The sequence below is a fragment of the Zonotrichia albicollis genome, chromosome 4 (assembly GCF_047830755.1).
Source record: "Zonotrichia albicollis isolate bZonAlb1 chromosome 4, bZonAlb1.hap1, whole genome shotgun sequence".
Classification (NCBI taxonomy): domain Eukaryota; kingdom Metazoa; phylum Chordata; class Aves; order Passeriformes; family Passerellidae; genus Zonotrichia; species Zonotrichia albicollis.
The window spans coordinates 70,707,450-70,730,245 of record NC_133822.1 but is presented as its reverse complement, the minus strand read 5'-3'; the positions used below and the strand labels follow the sequence as shown (position 1 = coordinate 70,730,245).

The following is a 22,796-nucleotide window of genomic DNA, read 5'->3' as shown; positions in this document are numbered from 1 at the left end:
GCTCAGAAGTGATCAGGACACAGCCCTGAGCTCAGAGCAGATGCTCTCCAGACATCCCTTCCAGCCTCAGTCACTGCACAGCCCTAAACTGTTCCACGTGTCCCTGACCCTCTGAGATGCACACAGCCCCTCCTCCCACCACATTCTTTGCTTTTTTTGATGACAACCAGGGGACAATCCTGAAAAGTCTGCTTTCTCAACACCCCGCCTGCAAGCTCTTGCCTCCCCCTTTCCCCACATGCTGCATCTCCCCTCTACACCCTTCCAGCTATGCCATGGAGTGAGAAATACCAGCTTAAAGCCAGCTGGAAGGATAAACAAATAGTGGGGTATTCCCCTAAAAATCTTGGGGTTTTTTACATCAAAATCTTGGGGTTTTCCCTTTAAAATTTTGGTGGTTTTATCTCAAAGTCTTGGGAGTTTTCCCTTTAAAATCCTGGGCTTTTACCCTCAAAATCCTGGGGTTTTCACTTTCAGATCTTGGGATTTTGCCCTCCAAATAAAATTCTGGGCTTTTCCCCTAAAAAAATTGGGGGTTTTCCCTAAAAATTCTGGGGTTTTTCCTTTGCAAGTCTTGGGGGTTTTCCCTCAAAAATCGGTGGTTTTCTGGATATCCTGTATCCTGTGACAGTCCAGTAGCTCTCATATGCTTCAATCACATAACCAGTGCTCATAATGGAAATAAATCCCTCCCTCCAGGGAGGGGAGGAAGAAATTAAAAAGTTTCAGGTAGAAAATAGAAATGCTCTGATCAGTAGATGGCTTTTACTCACAGCACATATTGACAACAAGCAGCTGATCCCATGCAACCATTACAAGGTATCATTACTAAAAGCCAATCTCCAAACAGGTCACGTCTTCATTAAAGATTAGCTACCAAATGCAGAAGGGATGCAAAAATAACCTTGCGCATAACTGGAATAGAAAAAGCTGGCTAGCTATGCTCTGGCACATTCCAAGATGCTCCTGCTTCTTTTCCATTTTATCTCCTAACCTCATCATATCCATGAACATGTTTTATTTGTGCTTGAAATAATGTCACCTGCAACTATTCCAGTCACACCATCCTCCTGGGAAGGCACTGTGGCTCTGCTCCAGGCTGAACACTCATACAACACACATTCCAGAATTTGTTTCCTCCACCTGGACACCTACTGACATCCTGATTTGAGCTGTCCATCACCTTGTGCAGCAATGCCCACCAGGAAAAGCTGGTGTCTGACAGTTAGGATGTGACTCAATGCACAGAGCTCAATGCCCATATATCAACTTTTCTTATCACAACCCACACTTTTTTTCTGATTCTCTTCCCCATCCCACCAGTAAGGGTGACAGTGCCACAATGTGTGGCATTCGGTTGCCACAATACTTTGCTAAAACTGCCCTGCAAAGTTCAGTTCATTGATGACTAAATATTTTTTTTAAACCACCAAAACCTAAATAATCATATTTTAGAAGAATATTTACAATATTAAGTAAATAAGGATAGAGATCCCACTTAAAGCTGTTGTGAAGCACTACAGTCAAAGGGCCAAAACTCTTTATTTATTTACTGTTGTTGTCAATTCCTTTTGACAATGCAGCCCTCTAAACTTAAAGTTCTACAGAGAAACAGACAGTGCTCAGTTAATCTCTACAATTACTCTGCATGAACATCTAAGAACACATTCACTTTTCTTCATGGAAAGAATTCAAAGGGTTTGAGCTCCCCATGAGTTCCTCCAAGCTGTCCTACTAAATATGCAACTTGGAATCACTGGCTGTGCTCTAGCCCATTAGAAAAGATTTATTCCAAGTGCCAATCTTTAATTATCAAATTTTGGTTCATTCATTCATTTGAAATAAGCATATTTTGAACTGTTATTTCCATCAGTTTTATCACACCTGTGCCAGTCTGCTGGTCTCTAGTTAGCTGCAAAGGTGTAAGTGGAAGGGTCTAGGAAATAATAGCTGTGTTCTGATTGCACCTGAGCTGAGCAGGATGAGAGTTTATCCCCTGAAACTCAAAGGCCTCGGATGGTCACTGGGTTTTGGTATCATGATTAAAGAAGCAGGGACCAGCCAGATTTTTCAGATCCAGATAAAGTATCTGATACTAATGCAGAATTTGGTTTCCATACATCCATATATCTGTGCTAATGCTGCAATGCCAGCAACTGGAACTGTAGCTTGAAATATCCTTAAAATGTGAGCTCTTATTTGAGCAGAGGAAGAAGCAAGCAGAGAAAAAGATTTATTGCCATCATATTTCAAAAGGTCCCATACCTTGTTGGTGTTTTCTCAGGGGCATCTCCTCTCAGCACTGACTCCTTCACAACACAGCCAACAAACTCCATCCCTCTCCTCACCCAGCTCACCCTCTCTTTTGTAGCACTCATCTCCTTATTGGACACAGCTGTGGCCTATTAAAGGCAGGGCTGTTCCTAATCTTTGGCGATTGGCACAGCTGCAACCCCTCAGGTGTGAGATTACCTTCTGCACTATTCTCTTACATTCTATCCCTCCACAGAGACTGATGGCTCTGTCTGCAGAAAAGCGCCCCAGAGCAGAATTAGTAAATTCGTACATTGGTTCCAGCCGTGGATTACAACACCCCACCTCCTGCCAACACAACAAGGAGGTTGCTCAAGACTGATCTGATGGGGAGTCTCTTTAAGCTATCAGAGTCTCAGATTTTAAAAATCACACCCATCCTGTTTGTGCTGCTGGCACTGCAGCGGGCCCAGGGCCACCACACTCTGTGCTGAGTGTCAGAGCCACATCACCCCCTGGCTGGGACTGCAGCCCGCTCCAAAGCCCATTTAAAGCAGCATAAAAACATCCATTGACTTCACTCGGGCTTTGGAGCCGTTCCCAGCAGCACAGTAGAGTCTCTGATGGCTGCTCAGAGTTAGAGGAAACCCGTCAGTTCTGGTTCCAGCTAACAGACACTGATGCTGCACATAAACAACAGGTGAGGTGGCAAAGTCCCTGTCCCTGTTCCCAGAGTGCCCCAATTCCAGTGAAATGCTGGTGACATCATTCTGGAGTTTTCATGATTTCCCCCAGTGCTGCTGAAGGAAATCTGATGGGGCTTCATAGCCCACAGAGTCCTGAGTAAGTTTTCAAAAGGCTTGAAAATAAAAAAGCCTTTTTAGCTTTTTTAACATATTATTTTGCAATGCAACTGAGAAGTAATTTTATACTAGAGATCATTTTGAAATGCACTTAGATATTCACTATGTGTTCATTTCAGTATGTATGTATTCACTTTCAGAAAACATCATAACTTTTCTTGTTGTATTTAATAACTGCAAGCTAATTATGCAAAATCCCATCCCATCTGCTTATTCCTTCACACAGTGAAATTAGAGGGCTTCATTCTACAGTCATTACTCACAGAAGGAGAGGCATTGATTTAATGGACTTCACTGAAAAGGAATTACAGTATAGGATCCTCTGATATTGATTTTGTGACATCATCATCTTTTCCTCAGAAGCAGACACTGATGACTCAAGAAAATACCAGTACAAGATTAGGCAGGCGAGTTAGAGAAAGAAAATTATTTTAAAAAACCCCAAAGCTCCCAATTTACAGTAAGTTGACTACAATAAAATATTAGCTATGTTCTCTGTTTCAAATACAAGTTCTCTTTGAAAAAGGAAAACATCTGAGTGATGTTTCTCTCTTTCATCTCTTGCCCTGCTTACAGTCACTTTCATGAAACTATTGTGAGCCAGACCCTTTTTTGTAGGTTAATGGGCTCTCTTTGAAGGGATTAAAGCCACATTGATTATTAATTATTTTTGATGTTTTAAACTGATGTAAACTACCAGAAGCTCTGAAGAACAACATCCTGTAGAAATCAATACTGAATTTAAAAAAAGAACAAGTAACAAACAACAACAACAACAACCAAAACCCCTCTGCTCAGCTCCTCGGGGAAGCAATTGTGACTTCTGTTTGGAAGGTATACCAGCCCTTGGAGAATACCAGCACTGGCATATATGATAATAATTTCTAAGTTATCTAGAGCATCCTTATTTTGATGTGTCTATCTTGCAGACTCCAGGCAGACTCTGCAGGTATTTTGCATACAGAACAAAGCTAGGCACAGCAGTGCTAAGCAAATAATAAATAAATTCATTTCATTGCTTTGGGAAAATGATAATTTTTTTCCTTAAATCTGCCTTGCAGTGCTTTAGGAAAACACTAATTAGCATTCTTTCCATGTGTTTTTTTCTTTTTCTCCCCAATTCTTTCTACTGTTCTTCACCACATGTAGGAGATGTTGGGGTTTTGGGTGTGTGTGGGTTTTTCGAGTGTTTTTTGGCTTTTTTTTTCCCCTGCTCAAATTTAACATTTCTTCAATGTTTGTAAGTGGAATGAAGCCATTCCTTCCCATTTAATAGATCAGTGAGGAGTGAAGATTTCCCATGTTCAAATGACTTCCATATGAACAGATAGGAAATGATCCAGAATAGCTGTGCTGCAGATAAAAGACAGAAAGCAAATTGCACAAAGGGAATGAGACAATTGGAACTGCCTGCCTGCTGTGGGGGCTCCTCCCAGCATTGAAGAACAGCCCCTCCATGGATGATTCTAGGGGATGAGACAAGGAAATTATTGAAAACCCTTAAACTTGAAGGAGCTGCTGATCAGATTGACAAATTAATGACTGGGACCTACCTCCTTTACCCCAAAGACTTGGCCTTGATGTGATACAGCTGGAAATCAGCTCAGCTAAGCTGAGGACCTGCAGGTTTGTAGCACACCAAGGAGCTGCAGGTGTTCAAACCCTTCTGACAAGACAAGAAGGCCCTTGTCTCAACAACAGAGAAAAGTGCTGAGGCCAAATCACTTCAAAATCACAACCGTGTAGATTGACAGGCAACCTTATCTGTTTTTACAGAGAACTTAGAAAGGAATTTAGGATTTTTATCCCCCAAGAGGTTCACATCTACCAAACAGCTACCTCATGTTAAATCTCTGACTGACATAGAATAATAGCGCAGAGTTGTTTACTTCCATTATCTCTGTTCAGCTCCTCTGAAGTGCTCAATGACTGTGCTTAAATACCATGCTCACATTTTGTCAATGTTATGTTTTCTGTCCAAATATCCCACACATTCTCTTCTCATGTCCATGCTACCACCTCAAGACCCAGCATACTTAAAGCCTATACCTTTTCCTGCTAACTCTCCTCCCTGTTGCTGTCAGCTGTGACACCAACTCTTCCATCACCCACGCTTACTGTAAAGCATCTTTTCCCTAAATACCTGCATTCATCAAGAGGGGAAACTGCAGAGCTTGCCACACTCATCCCAGCACAGCCCTGATGCAAAGTGTTTTCTTTCTGGCAGGCCAGACACCACGCATATCATCTTATTTCTGGAACTCCCTTTAAAAGCCACTGCAATTTCCCAGCACAGGAATGAGGGGGTTCCAGAAATGGAATGCATCATGTCTGGCTTGCTTTGTTTGCAAAGATGGCAAACTCCTTCCCTAGGAGTTGCTCCCTTCACTGGCTGCCATTCATGTGAGATTGCAGAGTGCTGAGAAAAGCAAGGTAACCTTTCTGTTCCCAGTATTTCCCATTCTCTGCTCATCTGTTACACTCCATATGTGGCAGCTAGCATATGTTGCCACATTTGTCTCAAAGATTTTCCCCTTTTAAACTCTATCTACACTGATAGAAATTTAATAAGAAAAAAAAAGGGAAGTTACAATTTTATGTGCAAAACATTTAATAAACCAATCTCTTAATTTCTGTTAGTGCACTCATAGGTACTCAAGTCAGTGTAAAGATTTTAATTTCAGAATATTTTTAATATTTATTACAGTTTTTTTTCTTCTTCACGTTGTAACCAACTCAGTTTTATATAAAGAATAGAATTTTTAAAACCTTGAGTAACAAAAATGGAATCACTAATTTACTAGAAGAAGAAATTAATAGAAGGTAAGAGTGCTCAGGATGACAATGTCTACTTCTCCAATGAAAAAGGCAAATAATTTAAAAGAACACGTAGAATCAATGTTAGCTATGAGTCTTTTAAGTTCTTCAGCAAATAGACCTGTTTTCAAAGGTTTATTTTTTGACATTTATTGTCTTGACTCATATGCCTAAGTAAAAAAAAAAAAACGCTCCCTTCCCTAGAGCTGAGACTGTCTGGTAAAATAAGTCTCAAGCTGGATTTACACAAGGCTCTGTTCAGTTTAGCATTCATTCTGAAGCTCTGTAAGGTCATTTCATGATCTGCCTGGATTGCTCTGTGTGGTGACAGCAGAAATGCAGAGATTAGTGGGATTCTCAGGTTCAGCCAGCACTGCCCCAGAGCCCTTTAATGAATTGCCACAGGATCTGCACAGGTAAGAGTCTGCATCCATCCCAGCCCATCCCAGCCTGGATGAGGGATCACCCTTGAGTGCAGCTCCTGACCCAGGTGATCCAACCCAGAAATTGCCTTACTGACCCTGTGCAACCTCAGCCTGTGGCTCATAACTCCTGCAGGCATGAAGGATCTTTTCTCAACGCTCCACAGTCGTTTCATCACGAGGAAATCTGCCAGAGGGTAATGGCAGACTCTGATTTCACTGGCAGAGAGGGTTTGCGAGCGCCTGCTGCAGTTCCGTAAACATGACTTGGCACAAGCAGCCTCTCCTTTGGCTTTGCCCTCCAGAACCACCCTGATCCAGATATTATCCATGAAAATGAAGCAATGAGAGAGAACCTGACTTGTAGAAGAAAATTTTGAGCTGAGGGTGACTATTCATAATTAGCTTTTTTAAAAATAAAAGTTCTTGCTTTTCCTGGGAAGATGATTTTTCCTCCCATACATTCTAAGAGTAGTGGTAAGAAAAGACTTTTACCTCTGGGCCTGAAGCCATCATGAGGAAGCCTTGCATTTGTTTTGCCCACAAAAAAAAAGCTGGCAAGGTAGGTTTGGGTCTTTCTTTATTTTATTTTGACATTAGTAGAACACAACCATGAGGAAAGAAGACAAAACTTGTCTCAACAAGAGCTTCAGCCGCCATCTCTTGGAGAGAGAAGAGTTGCCAAAAGGACTCCGTAACAAAATTCAAATTATTCATTCATTGCTTTTCCCAGCAGGAGAAAACAGCAGTGACACACTGGGGCTCTCAGCTGTGAAATCAGCCTCTCTCTTAAAAAGGTTTTTCCTGCAGGAAAAGGCAGCACCCTAATGGTAAGGCTTTTGCTTCAGATTATTAACTGAAGATGTAGCTATTCCTGAAAATTACAGCTGTAGAAACAGATTTCCTTTGCTGGGTAAGGTTGAGTAAAGTCTTACAGAGCCTCAGTCTCTGAATGTCTTGGTCCATGTAAACCTGAGCTGAGAGCTCACTATGATGCCAAACTACAAAAGCTGATTCACTATTGGAAAAAATTCTGCCCTGCTAGACACAAAAAGCTGTCCTTGCTAAGAGAAGAAAGAGGGTGTTGCTAATTTAAATGAAGAGCATATATAAGACTGATATTCAAAGACCTCAGTCTCCTGGAAATAAGAGATGCATTATTTTACCTATAGAAAATTTTCCTGAAGAGTGTCATCACTCCTATTTAGCCTGGACTGTGACAACCAGATTCCTGCTGAGAGCCTTGCTCAGAACATCTTGGAGGTGGATGAGATTGCAAACGATGTCCCAGCACCAGGTCTGGCTTGCTCAAGGTGTTTTTGTCTTCTAATTAAGCTTTACCTTCTCCCCCAGAAATAATTCCACAAATCAACCTTAAAGCCCCCAGGTGCAAGCCACCAGCAGCATGGGACACCTGACACATCAGGGACATCATCCAGAGCAGAACCTGAGCTGGCCAGAGCTCAGTGCAGCCATGACTAAGGGAAGGCAGCTGGGTTGCAGTTAGAAAAGATGGGAAACATAACATCAGTCACTGGAATGAGGGAATGTGTCTACTTTTTGTTCTTATTTATTTAGCTGAAGTACAGCTTTTCCTTTGGGCTGTGCTCAGCCCTGCCTTTGCCACGCCAAAATGAGATGATTACACAGCGAGCTGCTGAAGACTCTGCCTTCCAGCCACTCTGACTGAAACAAACTAACAGAGAACACAGACCCACTGCAAAAATGGCAATATTTTAAGAGATTGCTACAGCAGCATGGTTGGAGTCTTCTCTGAATCAAAACCTACAGCCCTGCTCCTCTCACAAGTGCTGTGAATCCACCCTGGTGGCTGAGCTCACATACAATGCCTTTCTCCTGCCAATTTCTAAATTAGCCACCAGATAAAAAAAACTGATAAAGAAGAAGAATGGTAAAGGTTCAAGATCACATTGCTGTATTTCCAGAAATAATACTGTGCTCCTACCCTGGGGCACAGAAAACATGCACATCACACTGTGAAAGAAGGAACCACACCTTACTAGCCCATGGGCAACCATATCTGGCACTTGGAGGAATGTCCCATGTCACTGACCCTTCAGCAGCCACAGAGAGCATCAGGAGTTGGAATAAGCTGGCACTATTACTTCACACCATGAAATAATGACAATTGGAAGACAAGAGAAGAGAGGAGAAAATGTGCTCTGAGCAGCTTTATCACTTTGCAAAGTCTGCTGATGATTTTACAAATTGCCAGATGAGCATCAAGGCCACATCAAGCAGATTCAGCTTAGCAAGTGACATTTGGGCTGCTAGCACTGAAGCAGCAAGCACACAGACATCAGTTTTGCCTGTCTTCAGATTCATCAGTTCAATGCCACTGCTTTCTCAACGAGATTAACTTCCAGGTGAAGCACCAATTTAATAAATCAAGTCTGCTTAATCTCAGCATTGCTTCAACAGGTTGGTAGAACTAAACAGAGCTAAACTGGAGAAAAGCCTTGTTTTGAAATGGGATCTTTTCAATTATTTGTCACTGAAAAAAATTACACATATCTTGAAGAATATTCAGTGAATTTCAGGCTCGGGAAAATGGTCCTATTGTGGTGATTTGAAACAAGCACTGTTCTTGCTTCCCCAACTTCTCTCCTGTAACCAGATTTACTTTGACTAACTCCTCAAGTCTCACTTCTTTAATTGTAGTGTTCAATACCCATACAAAGATAACTAATTACAGTGGGTTTGCCATCCAACCAAAGTCATAATCCAGTCACACAGGGAGATACAGATGCACCTCTATCTGAAGCTGCAGCTTTACCTTCTCTTACTCTACAAAATTCTGCTAATGCTCATCAGCTTTCTTTGTCCTGCCAGTCCCAGGTTTATTCAGCTGAGAAATGATGGTTATTTTCCAACAGAATGAAAACCTAGTCCCTTGGCTACCTTCAAACATTACCCAACTACTTCAGATTTATTATTCATTTCATACAGATTTAAACTACCTATTTTCTGTCTCGCTTTACCACAGCAACACTAGTTTAAAAAAAAACCAACAAAATACAGCACATAAACACCTTAATTTTTTCAAAAAAGCTAAAACATAGAGTAATGTACATTCTCAAATTGTGGGATAAAACAGCTACTTAAAACTGTGTGCACTTCTGTGTTCATGAAAAAACTAGAAACCTCATCTTTCTACTGGGCCATAACATCCACGGACTTACTGTCCTTTTTATTTTCTTTTTTTTAAACTACCACATTCCATGGAACAACATTTTGTCTATATATTAGCATTTTATCTTGCATAAATGTATGTTTCAGCAGTTATGAAAATGAGACAGCTGACAGTTGACTACTATATGTGAACAGATGCTGCGAAAGCTTCCCTTTAAATAGTTCTGTCAATGCAATGTCAATTTTAGAAGCGACACCACTGCTGTTCCAGGACCTGATCCTGTAAACTCTTATTCACACAGGGAGCCCTGATGATTTCCACAGAACATTTACATTTATAAGGCTCCGAAAGGTCAGGTCCTTAGTTGCAGAGCTCTGCTTAACAGTGACTGACAAATATACAACAAAGTTTTCAGCAGTGCTGAGCTCTGCTCTTCAGGGCAATGACATTTGCAGTATTCACCTGGGCAGCACATACATTTTCTTTCAGAAGTTACACGAGGCATACAAAATACACTTAAGAACCCATGAAACGAGCTGAAGCGCAGAGATGAAAAACACCGTGTGAAAACCCGAGCTCGCGGCACGAGGCGGAACTTTGAAAAATTAATCTGCCGAGAAGACAGGCTGAGCTGGAAACACAAAAAGAACGGCTCAGCTGTGCCACACAAACCCGGCACGATCCAGCGCCTTTGTTAGCAGCATCCTCATCAGCGGAGTGTGTCGGGGTGGGGAAAGGTGCGAGCGCTGGATGGGAGCGGTGCTGAAGGACAGCGCTCCCCAAAACCACCCAAACCCGGAGCGGGCAGGGCACGGGGCTCAGAGCCAGCCCGATCCCTCGGGGGAATGTGGGGATGTGGGAGACGGAGGGAGGGAGCGCATCCCAGCCCGGGGCATCCCCGCGCACACAAAGCGGGCACGGCGCGCAGCGGGCAGGGCAGGCACACACACAAAGGCGGCGCGGAGGATGCTCCAGCCGCGCACCGCTCCCCTCCCCTTCCCCGGCACTCACCTTGAGCAGCACAAAGAGCCAGAGCAGACAGGAGCGGGCCCCCGGGGCCCCCCTCCGGCGGCGCTCGGGCATGGGGGAGCTGCGGGGGCGGCCGGGCGGCGGGGGCTGCAGCTGCGGCGCCCCCGGGAGCGCCGGCTCTGCCCCCGGCCCGCCCGCGCTCGGCTCCGAGCCGTGCCCGGCAATGGCGAATTGCGGCAGCATCAGGCGGCCGGCGGCGGCGCCGACCTCCCCTCCGAGCGGCGCATCCTGCCGCCCCCCGCCCCTTTTATTTGGGGTTTGCGGCGGGGAGGGGACGGGAGGAGGAGGAGGAGAAGGAAGAGGAGGCGACGGCGGGTGGCGTCTCTCCTCCCAGGAGTTTGGGCGATCGCGCCGCTCGCCGGCTCCGGGAGCGCCGGCTCCTGCAGCCCCCGGCGGAAGGCGAGGGATGGGAGGTGATGGAGATGATGGGAGAGGATGGAGATGATGGAGATGGGAGCCGCCCTCGGCCCCGCACCGCCCTGCTCTGCCCGCGGCCCCCCTCGCCCCCAGCAGCTGCTCCCCGGCGGGCAAAAGGCATCCTCACATCCCTTCCTCGATGTCTTTTTTCCTGCCCCGCCGAGATCGGGGAACAGAAATGTCCCCAGCATCCGAGGGTATCTTGAGGGGCAGGGAAAGGAGCGGCCAGAGCTGGTACCCAACGCAGAACATCCCTGTGGCTGTGCTCGCCTGGACAGCTCTTCAAATGTTCAACCTGCAAGGGATGGAGAGTTCATTCTGTCCCACGAAATACTCAGGCCCAGGGGTGCACTGAGAGAGAACTCAGGGCACCTCCCCTGTCGTGTCTGCCCCCCATATCCCACCCAGCGATCCTGCCGGGCCATCTCCAAACGCCTCAGCAAGAGTCTTGATGATGTCCCCAGAAAAAATCAAAACCACTTTGAAGAACCCAAACAAAATCCCAAAGTACTCAAACACCTTCCCTATTCGACCACCCTGATGAAAACAGTCTTTCCAAAATGAGAAACTACCTCAGAACCTGGTTTGTCACAGACCACGCTCTCACTCACACTGGTACAAATCAGGATGCATCCTTGGTAGCACTACCAGAGCTGTAACAAAGATAAATTCAAACAAAATAAGGTTGCCAGTGTAATAAAGAGCTGTGTCTGTGATGTTAAACTACAGAAGAACTTTGGGTCTAGGTGTAGTGCCCTTACTTAGAGGCCACCACCTCACCCTTCCTTCAAAAAATAAAGTAGTGGCTAAAAGTAGATTCTGGGATGGTTTTCAGAATTTCTAAATCATTTAGGCATGATGAACTCCATCACATTCTCGTGGGAATGTTCTTTAAACCAAACAATTACAAAGCTGTTTTCTACCAGCACTGCTAAATTGGACAATAATGAATCTGTGTTTCTGAGCCCTGCCCAGCTTATATATGGCATATTTTTGATTTCCTTATAATTTGGACACTCAGTCAACAAAAGCTTGATTTCAAAGTGGCCAAAGCCAGAGAGAGATGTGCTTATTTTGTACTGAAATGGGCCCTTGAGCAAAGATTTGCCACACATGATGGGGATTAATCCAGAAAGTAAAGGAGGGATTCAGGCCCCATGTAGATATTGGCACAAAGCCTAAATTTAGAAATCCAAAAGGCAAATGCTACCCAAATGTTCATTTATAAGAAGCTGGGGACATTAGAGACACATTCAATGCTACCAGTGAAGGACACAGACTTCTCTTGGGTACTCTGTTAGTGCTTGAAGCTTATCTGAAATTGGTATGCAAGGGGTTAACCATAGCTAAATTTCCTTCACTATTCAGGTTTAGGATGAAGAGAGGTTATCTGAAACAAAAAGATGTGAATTTACTTAGGAAATTAAAATTTTGCCAGTATTTGAAAGCTGTAGGTAGAACTTTAGGCTGGGAACCTCTGGTTTATTAAGTAAATAGGACTTAAATGATTTTTGTCCTTAGGACTGTATTTTATGCTTCTTTCTTCTCCAGTATTCCACTAGTTTATAAACATTTAGACATTAAAATGATGATGGCATAAGCAAGGCTAAAGATCAAAGGTATTTAAAAGGAAAAAAGAAGTACAAAATTCTAGTAGCATTTTAGCCTCAGGACAACACTACTGGAATCAAAGAGAGTGAACAATAGCTGAAAGAAGTGAGAAACATTTCTGCAATGAAACCTTCAATAAAGTACCAAGATAACAAAGTTTTCTGATCTGGCTGTTGAAGCTGAGGAAAATGCAGCCAGGAGAATTCAAGTATTGCATCCTCTTTAAGGTATGGGGGTATAGCATTATTCAACTTTTTCAAAAAGGGCCAGCGCTGTAGAAGATTCCAGTTTCTGAATAGAACCTAATCCTTCAGAAAAAAATACAGAGCTGAGGGAAAATAGATGAGGATCTATGAAAGCAGAATCACCCTTATTTGTTTCTAGAGTCTAAACAATAAAAACAGCCAGTCTATTAATACACCTGCAAAGTTTTAAAAATAGAGAAAATTAGATAACTTTTATTGAACTCATGGAAGAAGAAACGGTAATTTGTGAGTGGTCAGTTAGAAAAAGATACTGATGTTCCATAACCCTCTGCATGGGCCCAGGGGGAAAGGAAGTGTTCAGCAGGATACCTCACAAGTTGGAATTTCACTTATTTGGGTGAAAAACACAAAAGCATTTGAGAAAAAATTTAAAAACAAAAATCAGGGAAAATGGGGAACATTTGTTCTGGCATCAAACATAGCTTTTTCTGAAAAAACTCTTCTTGTCAGAGCAGAAGGTGGAACACATTCCCAATGACTAAGGCAGCCCTGTGCAAGGAGCCAGTGAAAGCCCTGACCTCTGCTCTTGTGGAGCTCCTGTAACACAGAGCAGCTCGCTGGCCACAGAGTCCCTCACTCCATGTAAAACTCTCCTTCACTCACACAAAACTGACACTTGTGGAGCTCTGCCACCTTTACCCAGAGCCCATCAAAGGTCATTTGGGGGCATTGCAGACCATCCTGAGTTGGAAGGACCCACAAGGATCATGGAAGGCCAACTCCTCCATTGGATTCATTGCAAGACCTCGTTGCATTACGAACATCTCTCATTTTTCCTTCTGTTCTACTTGGAAGATATCCTAATTTTCCCTTGGTCTCTAACAAACTCTGGGCTGCAGTGGACACCTGTCTATTGTATTTGGGTTGCCCTCAGATGTAGGAAGGAATGATGAATCTGACTCCATGTTCTCAGAAATGCTAATTTATTATTTTATGATACTACATTATATTAAAGAATGCCATACTGAACTATACTAAAGAATACGGAATACACAGCATGACCCTGACTGGCCAATAAATCAAAACAACCCACAGCAAAAAACAATGTAACAGTCACCCGTGGTAAACAATGTCCAAACACATTCCACATGAGCAAAACAGAGGAGAAGCAAATGAGATAACAATTGTTTTCATTTTTCTCTGAGGCTTCTCAGCTTCCCAGAAGAAAAATCCTGGGCAAAGGAATTTTTTCAGAAAATGTGAATGTGACACCTGTCAGAGAAGGCTTAAGGGACTTTGGCTCTCTCTGAATGCAACTGGCAGAACCACAGTGAAGCAGAGAACTTTGAGCCTGACAGAGAGGTGCACAATGTGCTGCTTTCATACAAGTTCCTGTCTCTACTCACCAGATTTACTATAAAAGCTGGGCAGGAATTATTTTTCCTGATTATGATAATTATTTATTATTTATTCTGATGTGCAATCAGAATACGATAAAGTATTTCAAGGCATTATTAGCACACAGCCCTAGAGGACAAAAATGGTTTAAAGAAAATCCTCTTGCCTTTTGAGAGCAGCACCTCCAAGGAGGACTCCACATCAAACACAATTTCAACAACTTTTCAGGTAGCTCATCACCCCCTTCAAGGTTGTGTTAGTTACAGTGCATAGTAACTGATGAATTAAAACACTGGTATTTGTTTTAATCAGCTATTTAGTCAAGGTATCATCCTAATTAAACCAGTGTGAGTTACCATACACCACCCTAGATTACCAGAGAAAAACAGAAATCAAAAGTTTCATGGTTTCAAATGTTTCTATAAATGTTCCTGCTGGTAGCTTATGAGGACTTGATTTAAGGTTTATGGTAAATTCTTCCCTTATCCCTGAAAAACCCCAAAGCAACATTCTGTCAGATCTACCAACTTTGCCTGGCCTAAGGAAAAAAAGCTGTAAATTAGCATTTATTCCTAGTTGCAGTATAAACCCAGATTTATGTGAAGATTTACAGGCCTCAGCAAGTCTGGATAAGCATGACATGAAAGGAGGTTTATAAAAAACCCACTCTAAGTAAAAGTCATCCTGGTCCATGAAGTTTTTGAAGCAAAGTTATTTTTCAGTGACAAATGCTCTTATAAAAATAAAGTGTGGCTCCTTCTTAAATGTATTTTCACCCTGAGTCCTTTCATTTCAATGACAGCAGTGGATAAAACAATAACAAAAACAAGTGCAAAGGGTGGCTAGAATAATGTACATGGGTTGGCACTTAGTGTTCAAGTGCAAATTTATCTTGGATTTCAGTTTGATAAGTACAGGCCCTGTGACTTCTAAAAGTGTGCCCCCCCCAACAAACAAGTTGTCAGCTTTTATAAAAATCTGTCTTTTCATAACAAGGATGATTGACACACTTCAGATGTGCAAGCTGATCAACTCCCAGACACTTATTAGTCTTTCAGTGCAGGAGAAGCAGTGAACTATCCTGCAAAAGGTCATTTCCATTTTTAAAGCAGTCAGAAATCTGGTTTTGACATTGAATCTTTTCCTCATAAATAAGCAAATGAAAGACTTTTGTCTGATGTTTCTTTCCTTTAGCACTGAAATGGGGTATGGAGAAGCACTGAGTTGGTTTTTGTGGGTATCTTTATTTTTTTCAGAAGGGAAGGAATAAATATACCCAACTAGGCTGATGAGACTATTTAACATTTAAACAGTGTATTCCACTTTCATTTATCTGTCCCAGTGTATCTGGATGATACAGGATGCCTGAGAAACAGATTGAGTTCTGTGAACATAATTCTAGATAAAAAATATTCATGTATTTACCTTTTTAGCAAGCTCTTAAGTATTTGACTAGCCCTATCTGTTATCAAAATGTCCATTTTACTCTTATAGTCCTCTCTCCAGTCTCAGCAGATATGGTTGAAAAAAGTAAAAATAAATCAATGCACTTTCTAACTGTTCTTACTTTGTATTGCATCCTCAGTGTTTCCTTCCAGATGGGACCTGCTTCTCCATTTTTGTCTGTGATCTAAGCAGGCCAAAGGCTGGGGAAAGAGGCAGGTTGGGAATTTCTCACTGTCTTGAGCAACTTCTGAAGCCATATAAGTTGAAAAAAGTGAAAAAATAAAAGTTATTTTATTTCTGCTTAAGTTGGGTACATCTTTCTTGGGGTAATTCTCAGTAATTCCACTGTACTTTATACTGCAGAACTTTCCAGACTTTTTATTAAAAAAAAAAAAAAATTGAGCTCCAGTCAGCCAGAGACTTTTAGCACCTTTCACCTCTGAAATATACTGACTTCCTCTGACCCTCATAGGCTCTATTGATTCACAGAAATCTGAGTCATAGTTACAGGAAACATTTCTCTCCCCAGAAATTTACAGCAGGAGCTGAAGTTTTGCACAGATAACATCCTTTTCTTCCCTGGCATCTGCGCTGATATTTTTTTCTCTCTCTCCATGGTTTGGGGGTACTATATCCCAATATAAAAATGGATGTCTTAAAACATTGCCTTTTCCCTGCCATTTCCCAAATGGCATCACTAAGCAGCCTTTTCACTTCAGATATATTTTTATAGTCTCAGAAAACCCCAGCTGATCAATCAGGCAACAGGAGCTGACTAAAGCAATCGGTCACCAACGTTTGATTAATTGTGCCAATTACTGGGCACTCAGAGTAAACAGTTTCAAAAGCAGCCCCGTGTGGAAAGTGGGCCTGCAGCTATGTGAGAATGGGGAAAATGGCTTGGAATCATAAATGTATTCATAAAAAATCCCATTTCATTCACTAACAATTTACTTCCTAGGGGGTGGATTTCGTTCAAAGGAGAGAGAGAAAAGAGAAGATTCAGCAAATATGTTATTGGCACAGTCAGGTATTCTAATCACCAAGGAAAGTGGGTTGGCAGGATTTAAGAAAATTTTACCTATTATATGGAAATAGCAAGAAAATCTGTAGATTTACCAGCTAAGGCAAAAATGTTTGTTATTCAACTTCAATCTTTAGCATTTCAGAATCTCAGAGGTCAAAAAGACTGTTAAACACAAAGGACACAATGATGCATGATATTTTTTTTTCATTTCTGCCTTCCTGTACATTTTATGTGGGCTCATTCCAGAGCACTTGAAAGATAGCCAAGAGTAGGTAGGGGAAAAAAAAAATCTTTTTGATACTTAAGTGTCAGAACATCTCCATAAAATCCCCCCTCCATTTTTAGACCCACTGCACAGCTATTTGCACAATGTTAATTAAAAATAGCCCACTTTCCTTTCCCATGATCATCTTCCACAGACTACCCAGTTTACATAAATTAGCACACTAATATGTCAAACACATCAATTATGAGCTAACACACTCTCATACTAATAGGATTTGCATGTTTTACTTGCTGAAGTAAAGACATAGGATGCCTTGTTTTTTTGGAAAGCCATTTAATATGATTGGGCAGCCAACTGTGCCTTCTAACACGACCTCCACCTCCAGGAATGATCCTTCACCACCCATAGAGGAAGAGCTGGCTGTGAAAACATGCCAGGACAGGGGTTTGCTCTGCCTGCCCTGATACCTTGAACAAGCCCTTAAATGAGTTGAGAACCAGCAGAGCAGAGCAAGGCAGCCAGGTTGTGGAAACCCAGGGCATTGGGAATATTTCTCTGTCTGCCCTGACCCCCAGGGCAGCACTGACTCTGACCCTCATTCATGGAGAAAGTTTCCCAGACTTCAAGATAGACTGGAATCCACAAAAGTGTGAAATGGATTATAGAGAGTAGTGTAGGTGTATCACTTGGTGAGAAATTGAGGTTTTGGGGTTTTTAGTATGTTGTGGATGGAAGCAAGATGGAGGGCACAGGGTGTTATCCTGAGTTTCTTCTTCATGCTGCTTCTTCCTTCTTCTTCATGGGTTTGAGTGGCATTTTGTAATTGGGCAGAAAAGTCGCCATTGCAGCTCTGTGGGATCAGTTATTGGGTTAAAAGGGAAAATAATCCAGGTGTCAGTTCTTAATTGGATAGTTTAGTCTTAAAAAACCTAGTAACAAGAGATTGTTGGCCATTTTGTGCCTTGCTGCTGAACTCGCAGTAGTGAAACTGTTTTGCTGATAAAAATAATCAACACCAGAGTCTGAACATGAATTACTGTCTGAAGTGCCTTGAATCCAGACCCAGAAAAAGCCACAACTGGTACTGCCATACAGGTAGCTGCACTGTCAGGGGGAGTTAGCAAATCTGAGCCCTAAGCTGAGACCTTCAGCTCCTGTGTCCTAAAGGAAACCATCTGATGTCCCAAGTTCACTACAAGGCAGAAAGGATTTTACAAGGAAAAACTCCCTTTGGTTCTGAAGAGAACCCAAAGTTTGAGCTGACAAAGGCTAACATGCTGTTTTCTGCCCTGACCCACGTGGTCCTTACAGGGAGGCATTGAATTCTACTGAAATATTGTGGGGAAATATTGTACTTCAGAGGCACTTCAGAGCCTGAAGGCTATCAGTCTCCAAGGTGGGGGTGGCAAAAAAAAGAAAAATAGAAAATCTATCATTGCTAGCAGTGTGCAAAAGAGTGCCCACATTAGCTTAGTCAAGGCTATCAAACCCATGACAAATATGAGGTTCACTTTCCTATGCTTCCAGACAACCCACAAATCTCCAAGTGCCAAATGCACAAAATTGCTATGAAATTAGAGTCACACAAAACTCCACGGCACAATGAAACCCAGAACAATCTTCATTTCCATGGCGTTTCTGTTGTAATTAAAAAAATTCACGGAGCTTTACAAAGCATGAAATTACCTTGGCATTTCCATATCACAGAGTAGAAGCCTGGCATTAGCTCGGGGTGAAACCCTGGAACACATCAAACAGGCATCCACAGAGCTGCTCAAACGCCTGCCCAGCACCTTGGAAACTGCTGGAGTGGCCCAGTGCCTTTGGACAAGACAGCTCTGACATTCTCTGTCAGCTCAGGAGAGCTGCACAAAGCAGCAGGTAGATCAATAGCACAGGAAACATCAGAATGACATTATGGGGACTTTGAGAGAGGTAATGTGTTTCCAAGCATCACAGCTTCAGCTGCAATAATTAAATGTGGAGCTTTGCTCAGGCTGCTGTGACCCAAATACATGCAGAGGGCTAAAAAAACACCAAAACCAAAGGCACCCAGGTACATTTACTCCCAAATTTTGGGTGTAAGCAGAAGCAGCTAACAAAGGGTGATGTCCATGAGGTTTGATGTACCTTACGCTTCTATCTAGCAAAGGAAGCAAAAATGGAGTTCATCATTAGAAATATGGGAAGTGCTGTGACTCTCCCTGACAATGGCTTGCTCTGTTAGAGCATCACATTCCTGTAACAAATGTCCACTCAAGTCAGTGGATCAGTTTATAGCAGAAAACATGCTTTATTCAGAGTAAAATCTTCAGAACTCACTCCCTGGAATTCACGGGGTGATACTGAAAATAATTCACATACATCTCAAGAATACTTCAGCTTTGGGATTTGTTGTAATTAGTCACCTAACTCCATTATCTTCATGCAGGAAAAGCCAATTCTTTATTCACACAACCCATTTTATACAGTTTTTACAGGCCTCACGTGCAACTTTAATTGGTTAACAGCTTTCTTGCCATTGGTCAGTAAGAGATATTTTACTTCTCTATCAAATCTCAATTCTTGAATTGTTTACATATTTTCTTCACTGATTCTCATGGGACAGATTTAATGTTTAGGCAGGTGCTGGTTGTTTTTCTCCCCAATAATTGGTTGCTGTGTTAACAAACTACTCATACCAAGATTGTTTTTGCATGGGAGCTGGCAAAGTACTTATCTGCACTTAGAAGTTACAGCCCAGCTACTAATTTAGCAGAGCAGGCTTGATTTTATGAGGCCTTTCTTTTATAAGAGATTCAGGGATTGCCACCCATTTTCAACCCATCCTGATGCAGCCAGCACAATACACCCTCTTCCCAGTCTCCTTAGATACTTGCTTTAGGAATTTCACTCAGGTCTGCTCCTAACTTGAGGATCTTTCTGAACTTGGACAGCTTGAAATTAAGATGCCTCCATTACTCCAGCAGCACACACAAATAGCAGAAAGGCACAGGTACATGCTGGGGCTCAGATTATCAAGGCACAAATTTAAGCAGCATTGTTGTAAGTGTCTGACCATGAAAGCCCTTGTTAAGAAAAGAAACAAGTCTTCAGTTCCTGTCCCATCATTGAGTGAAACAACTATGATTGTAATATCAAGGTGGATTTGAATGCTTTGCCATCAGAGTAATTCCATTTGACAGAGATGAGAAATGGGATCTTGTTATATGTTATATATGGCAACACACTTTATTACAGAAATCAGACTGAGCTACAAGAAAAAACTAACTCAACATATTGAGGTCAACTGAAATTACTGTGGAAAAGAGGATGAAACTAAAATGACAGACAACACCCAGATGAAAACACAGGATAATTTTCAGTGCATTCTAAGTCTCAGAGACTTATCTGCAAGATTTCTGTCAATCATCCTCAAAGCACTGATCCATCCATCCTGAATCTAGGTATTTTATCATTTTAAGGTGCAATATTGATTCAAGTAGTCACCATGACAGCAATCAGAAAGGTGAAGCTGGTTACTCTGCCAGGAACAAATTTATTGTTGCAATTACAGGAATAAACATTGCTGGACAAAGGCTGAATATATCTGTTTCTTCCAGAGCAGAGTAGACATCAAAGAGACACAAGACAGCAAGGTTCTTATCACTGAGATGGAATGAATAATGCTGGAAAATATATTTTTAAGAAAGGAGATAGAAATGGAAGTGGAAGTCAATTGAAAACTTCCTGCTAAGATTGTCATCCATACACTGGATATTTAAGGTGATGCTTATTCTGAGCAAGCCCTCATCCAAAAAACATGATCCAAGCAAGAGCTGGGCAGAGAGCAAGCAGAGCCCTTGTGGGGCAGCAGGGAACTTCAGCCCCCAGAATCCAGAGGAGACAGGAGCTGCACCAGCCTGATGTGGCACAGAGCAATTTAAAGTTGACATCAATCACCTTTTGCTTTTCCCCTCCTTCCCATGCCCAGTGCTGTAGGAATCCAGCACATGGATCTCAAACACCCTCTTTTTCCAGACTGTTTTACATTAAAACCTCCCTTTTGTCTCTACCTGGGCACACCTGTACAAATATTGCTGTCTTCGATGGATTTAATGCTTTCTACACATTTACACTTGTTTTAACCTTATTTTTATTCCCTATTCTTTAAGTAAGCTGACCTACTTAATCACTTTCTTTTTCGGCTCCACTGACTACCACTTATTAGTGTCTGTTAATGTCAAAACACACTGCAATTTTTTTATTTTTCTGGCACGTTCTCTGCACCCATAAAGCAAAATAAAATCATCAGACGAGAGCAGGATCAGTAACCAGCTATTCTTAGCCCTTTACATGCAAATCTGTAAACTATTATTGCACTTATTTTTAGTACAAGCTCTCCAATAACTCTGATGTGGAGAATTATCCTCTGATGTGGATGTTAGCATCAATATAATCAAGTTAGCATAATTTTCAGTCAAAATGCATGAAATTAAAGCACTATCAGATTACACTTTGTTTCCATACAATTTAACCTACAGCAAGCAATATTTTGACTTTTATTTTAGTGCGGCAAAGAGCTCCACAAAATTAATTAATTAAGCCTTAAAATCCCTCTCCCCAACAGGAAAGTCTTATTATCTCCATTAAACAGATAGGTAAGCTGGACTCAAACTGTGTCTAATGACTTGCCTGACTCAATGACAAATGCAGGAATAGAGCCAAGAAGTTCACTTTCCCAATTTCTCCTGCTTTATCACTGAAAACCATTCCCTGATTCAGGCTAAGCACTCATGAGCTGCCTCAATATGTGTAGTTAGTTAGGCACGTAAACAAACTTCACTGTATTTGTCTTTTGGTCTTCTGCAAGAAAAGCCTCCATCAAGTCATGTTCTAATTAATACAGGAAGATGGTCAATATAATACGTTGACATCAAAGCTCACATTTACTGATAGTATAAGCCATCTCATTAAATGGAAAGAATTAATTATAACAGTTTGTCAGTGTCAAGTTCTGAACTATAGGCTCCCAGAGCAGTGAATGCATCATTGCACCTTGTTTGAACTAATTTTCCTTTGCTGACAAAGTCAAATATGAATGTGACAATGTTTATGAACTATAAAGCTTTTCTAAATCCATGCATTATTGTCTGACTCAATTTTGCCATGGTAAAAAACCCAATACAAGTGCAGCACCCTAAATTAGACTGGCTGTGAGCAATACAATGTGCATGTAATATCCATGGTAGCCTTCTGCATACATTAGTGTCTTGCAGCAGAATTAATTAAATTGGCATCAAAGATAACTCTATTGCTTCATATTTTCCAGTGAGTAAGGAAAAACCCTTCAATGAGTTTAAGATCCCCTCAGGAACAGGAATGTCATTGGGAACTAATTGCTGTTAAAGCAGGCTTGTGCAGCACTGAGTGAGATTTAGAAAGAGCATCACTGAATTGGTGGGACATGGTTGATAATTCCTGGTGCTCGGGTTATTCCTTGTGCTGAGAGGGACACTCAGAGATGCTCCTCTGAAATGAGAGGGATGGGGCAAGGAGAGACATTGGAGATAGAGAAGGAACTCACACACACCAGGGTATTGATGTGCAACACACTCACCAAGTGCCACACAAATTGACACTGACAGTAAAACTCTCCTCACTGCAGCAGCCATAACATCCCCCTGGGACCTTGTTTGTGGGTGAAAATAAAGTTAACATTGAACATAATCTTCCACAGCACAGAAAACAAGTTTAAATGGTTTTACCTGATGGAGTCTGGGCAGAGCAGGTGCATTTGTAGAGCCCTCAGGCTCCACCTCCTCAAGATTAGGCAAAAGAAGAAGGAAAAGAGAAAATCTACTTTTAATTTTACACAATTACAGGGCATAAACTCAAGACATAACCAAAACCAAACAAATTAATTTTTTCCCCATCCAAATATTTAA

General features: G+C 41.9%; 1 protein-coding gene across 3 annotated transcripts in view; it reads right to left on the bottom strand.

The window, feature by feature from the left end:
• Positions 1 to 10,980, bottom strand: part of PTPRO (protein tyrosine phosphatase receptor type O) — a 140,646-nt gene extending 129,666 nt beyond the window's left edge. For 2 of the 3 annotated variants that reach the window (XM_026790369.2, XM_014275920.3), the window contains exon 1: positions 10,521 to 10,980. In XM_026790369.2, coding sequence (XP_026646170.2) covers positions 10,521 to 10,721 — 201 coding nt within the window. In that variant the 5' untranslated portion in view covers positions 10,722 to 10,980. The remainder of the gene's footprint in view (positions 1 to 10,520) is intronic. The other variant, XM_005481871.4, reaches the window with a different exon arrangement.
• Between the last annotated feature and the right edge of the window lie 11,816 nt (positions 10,981 to 22,796).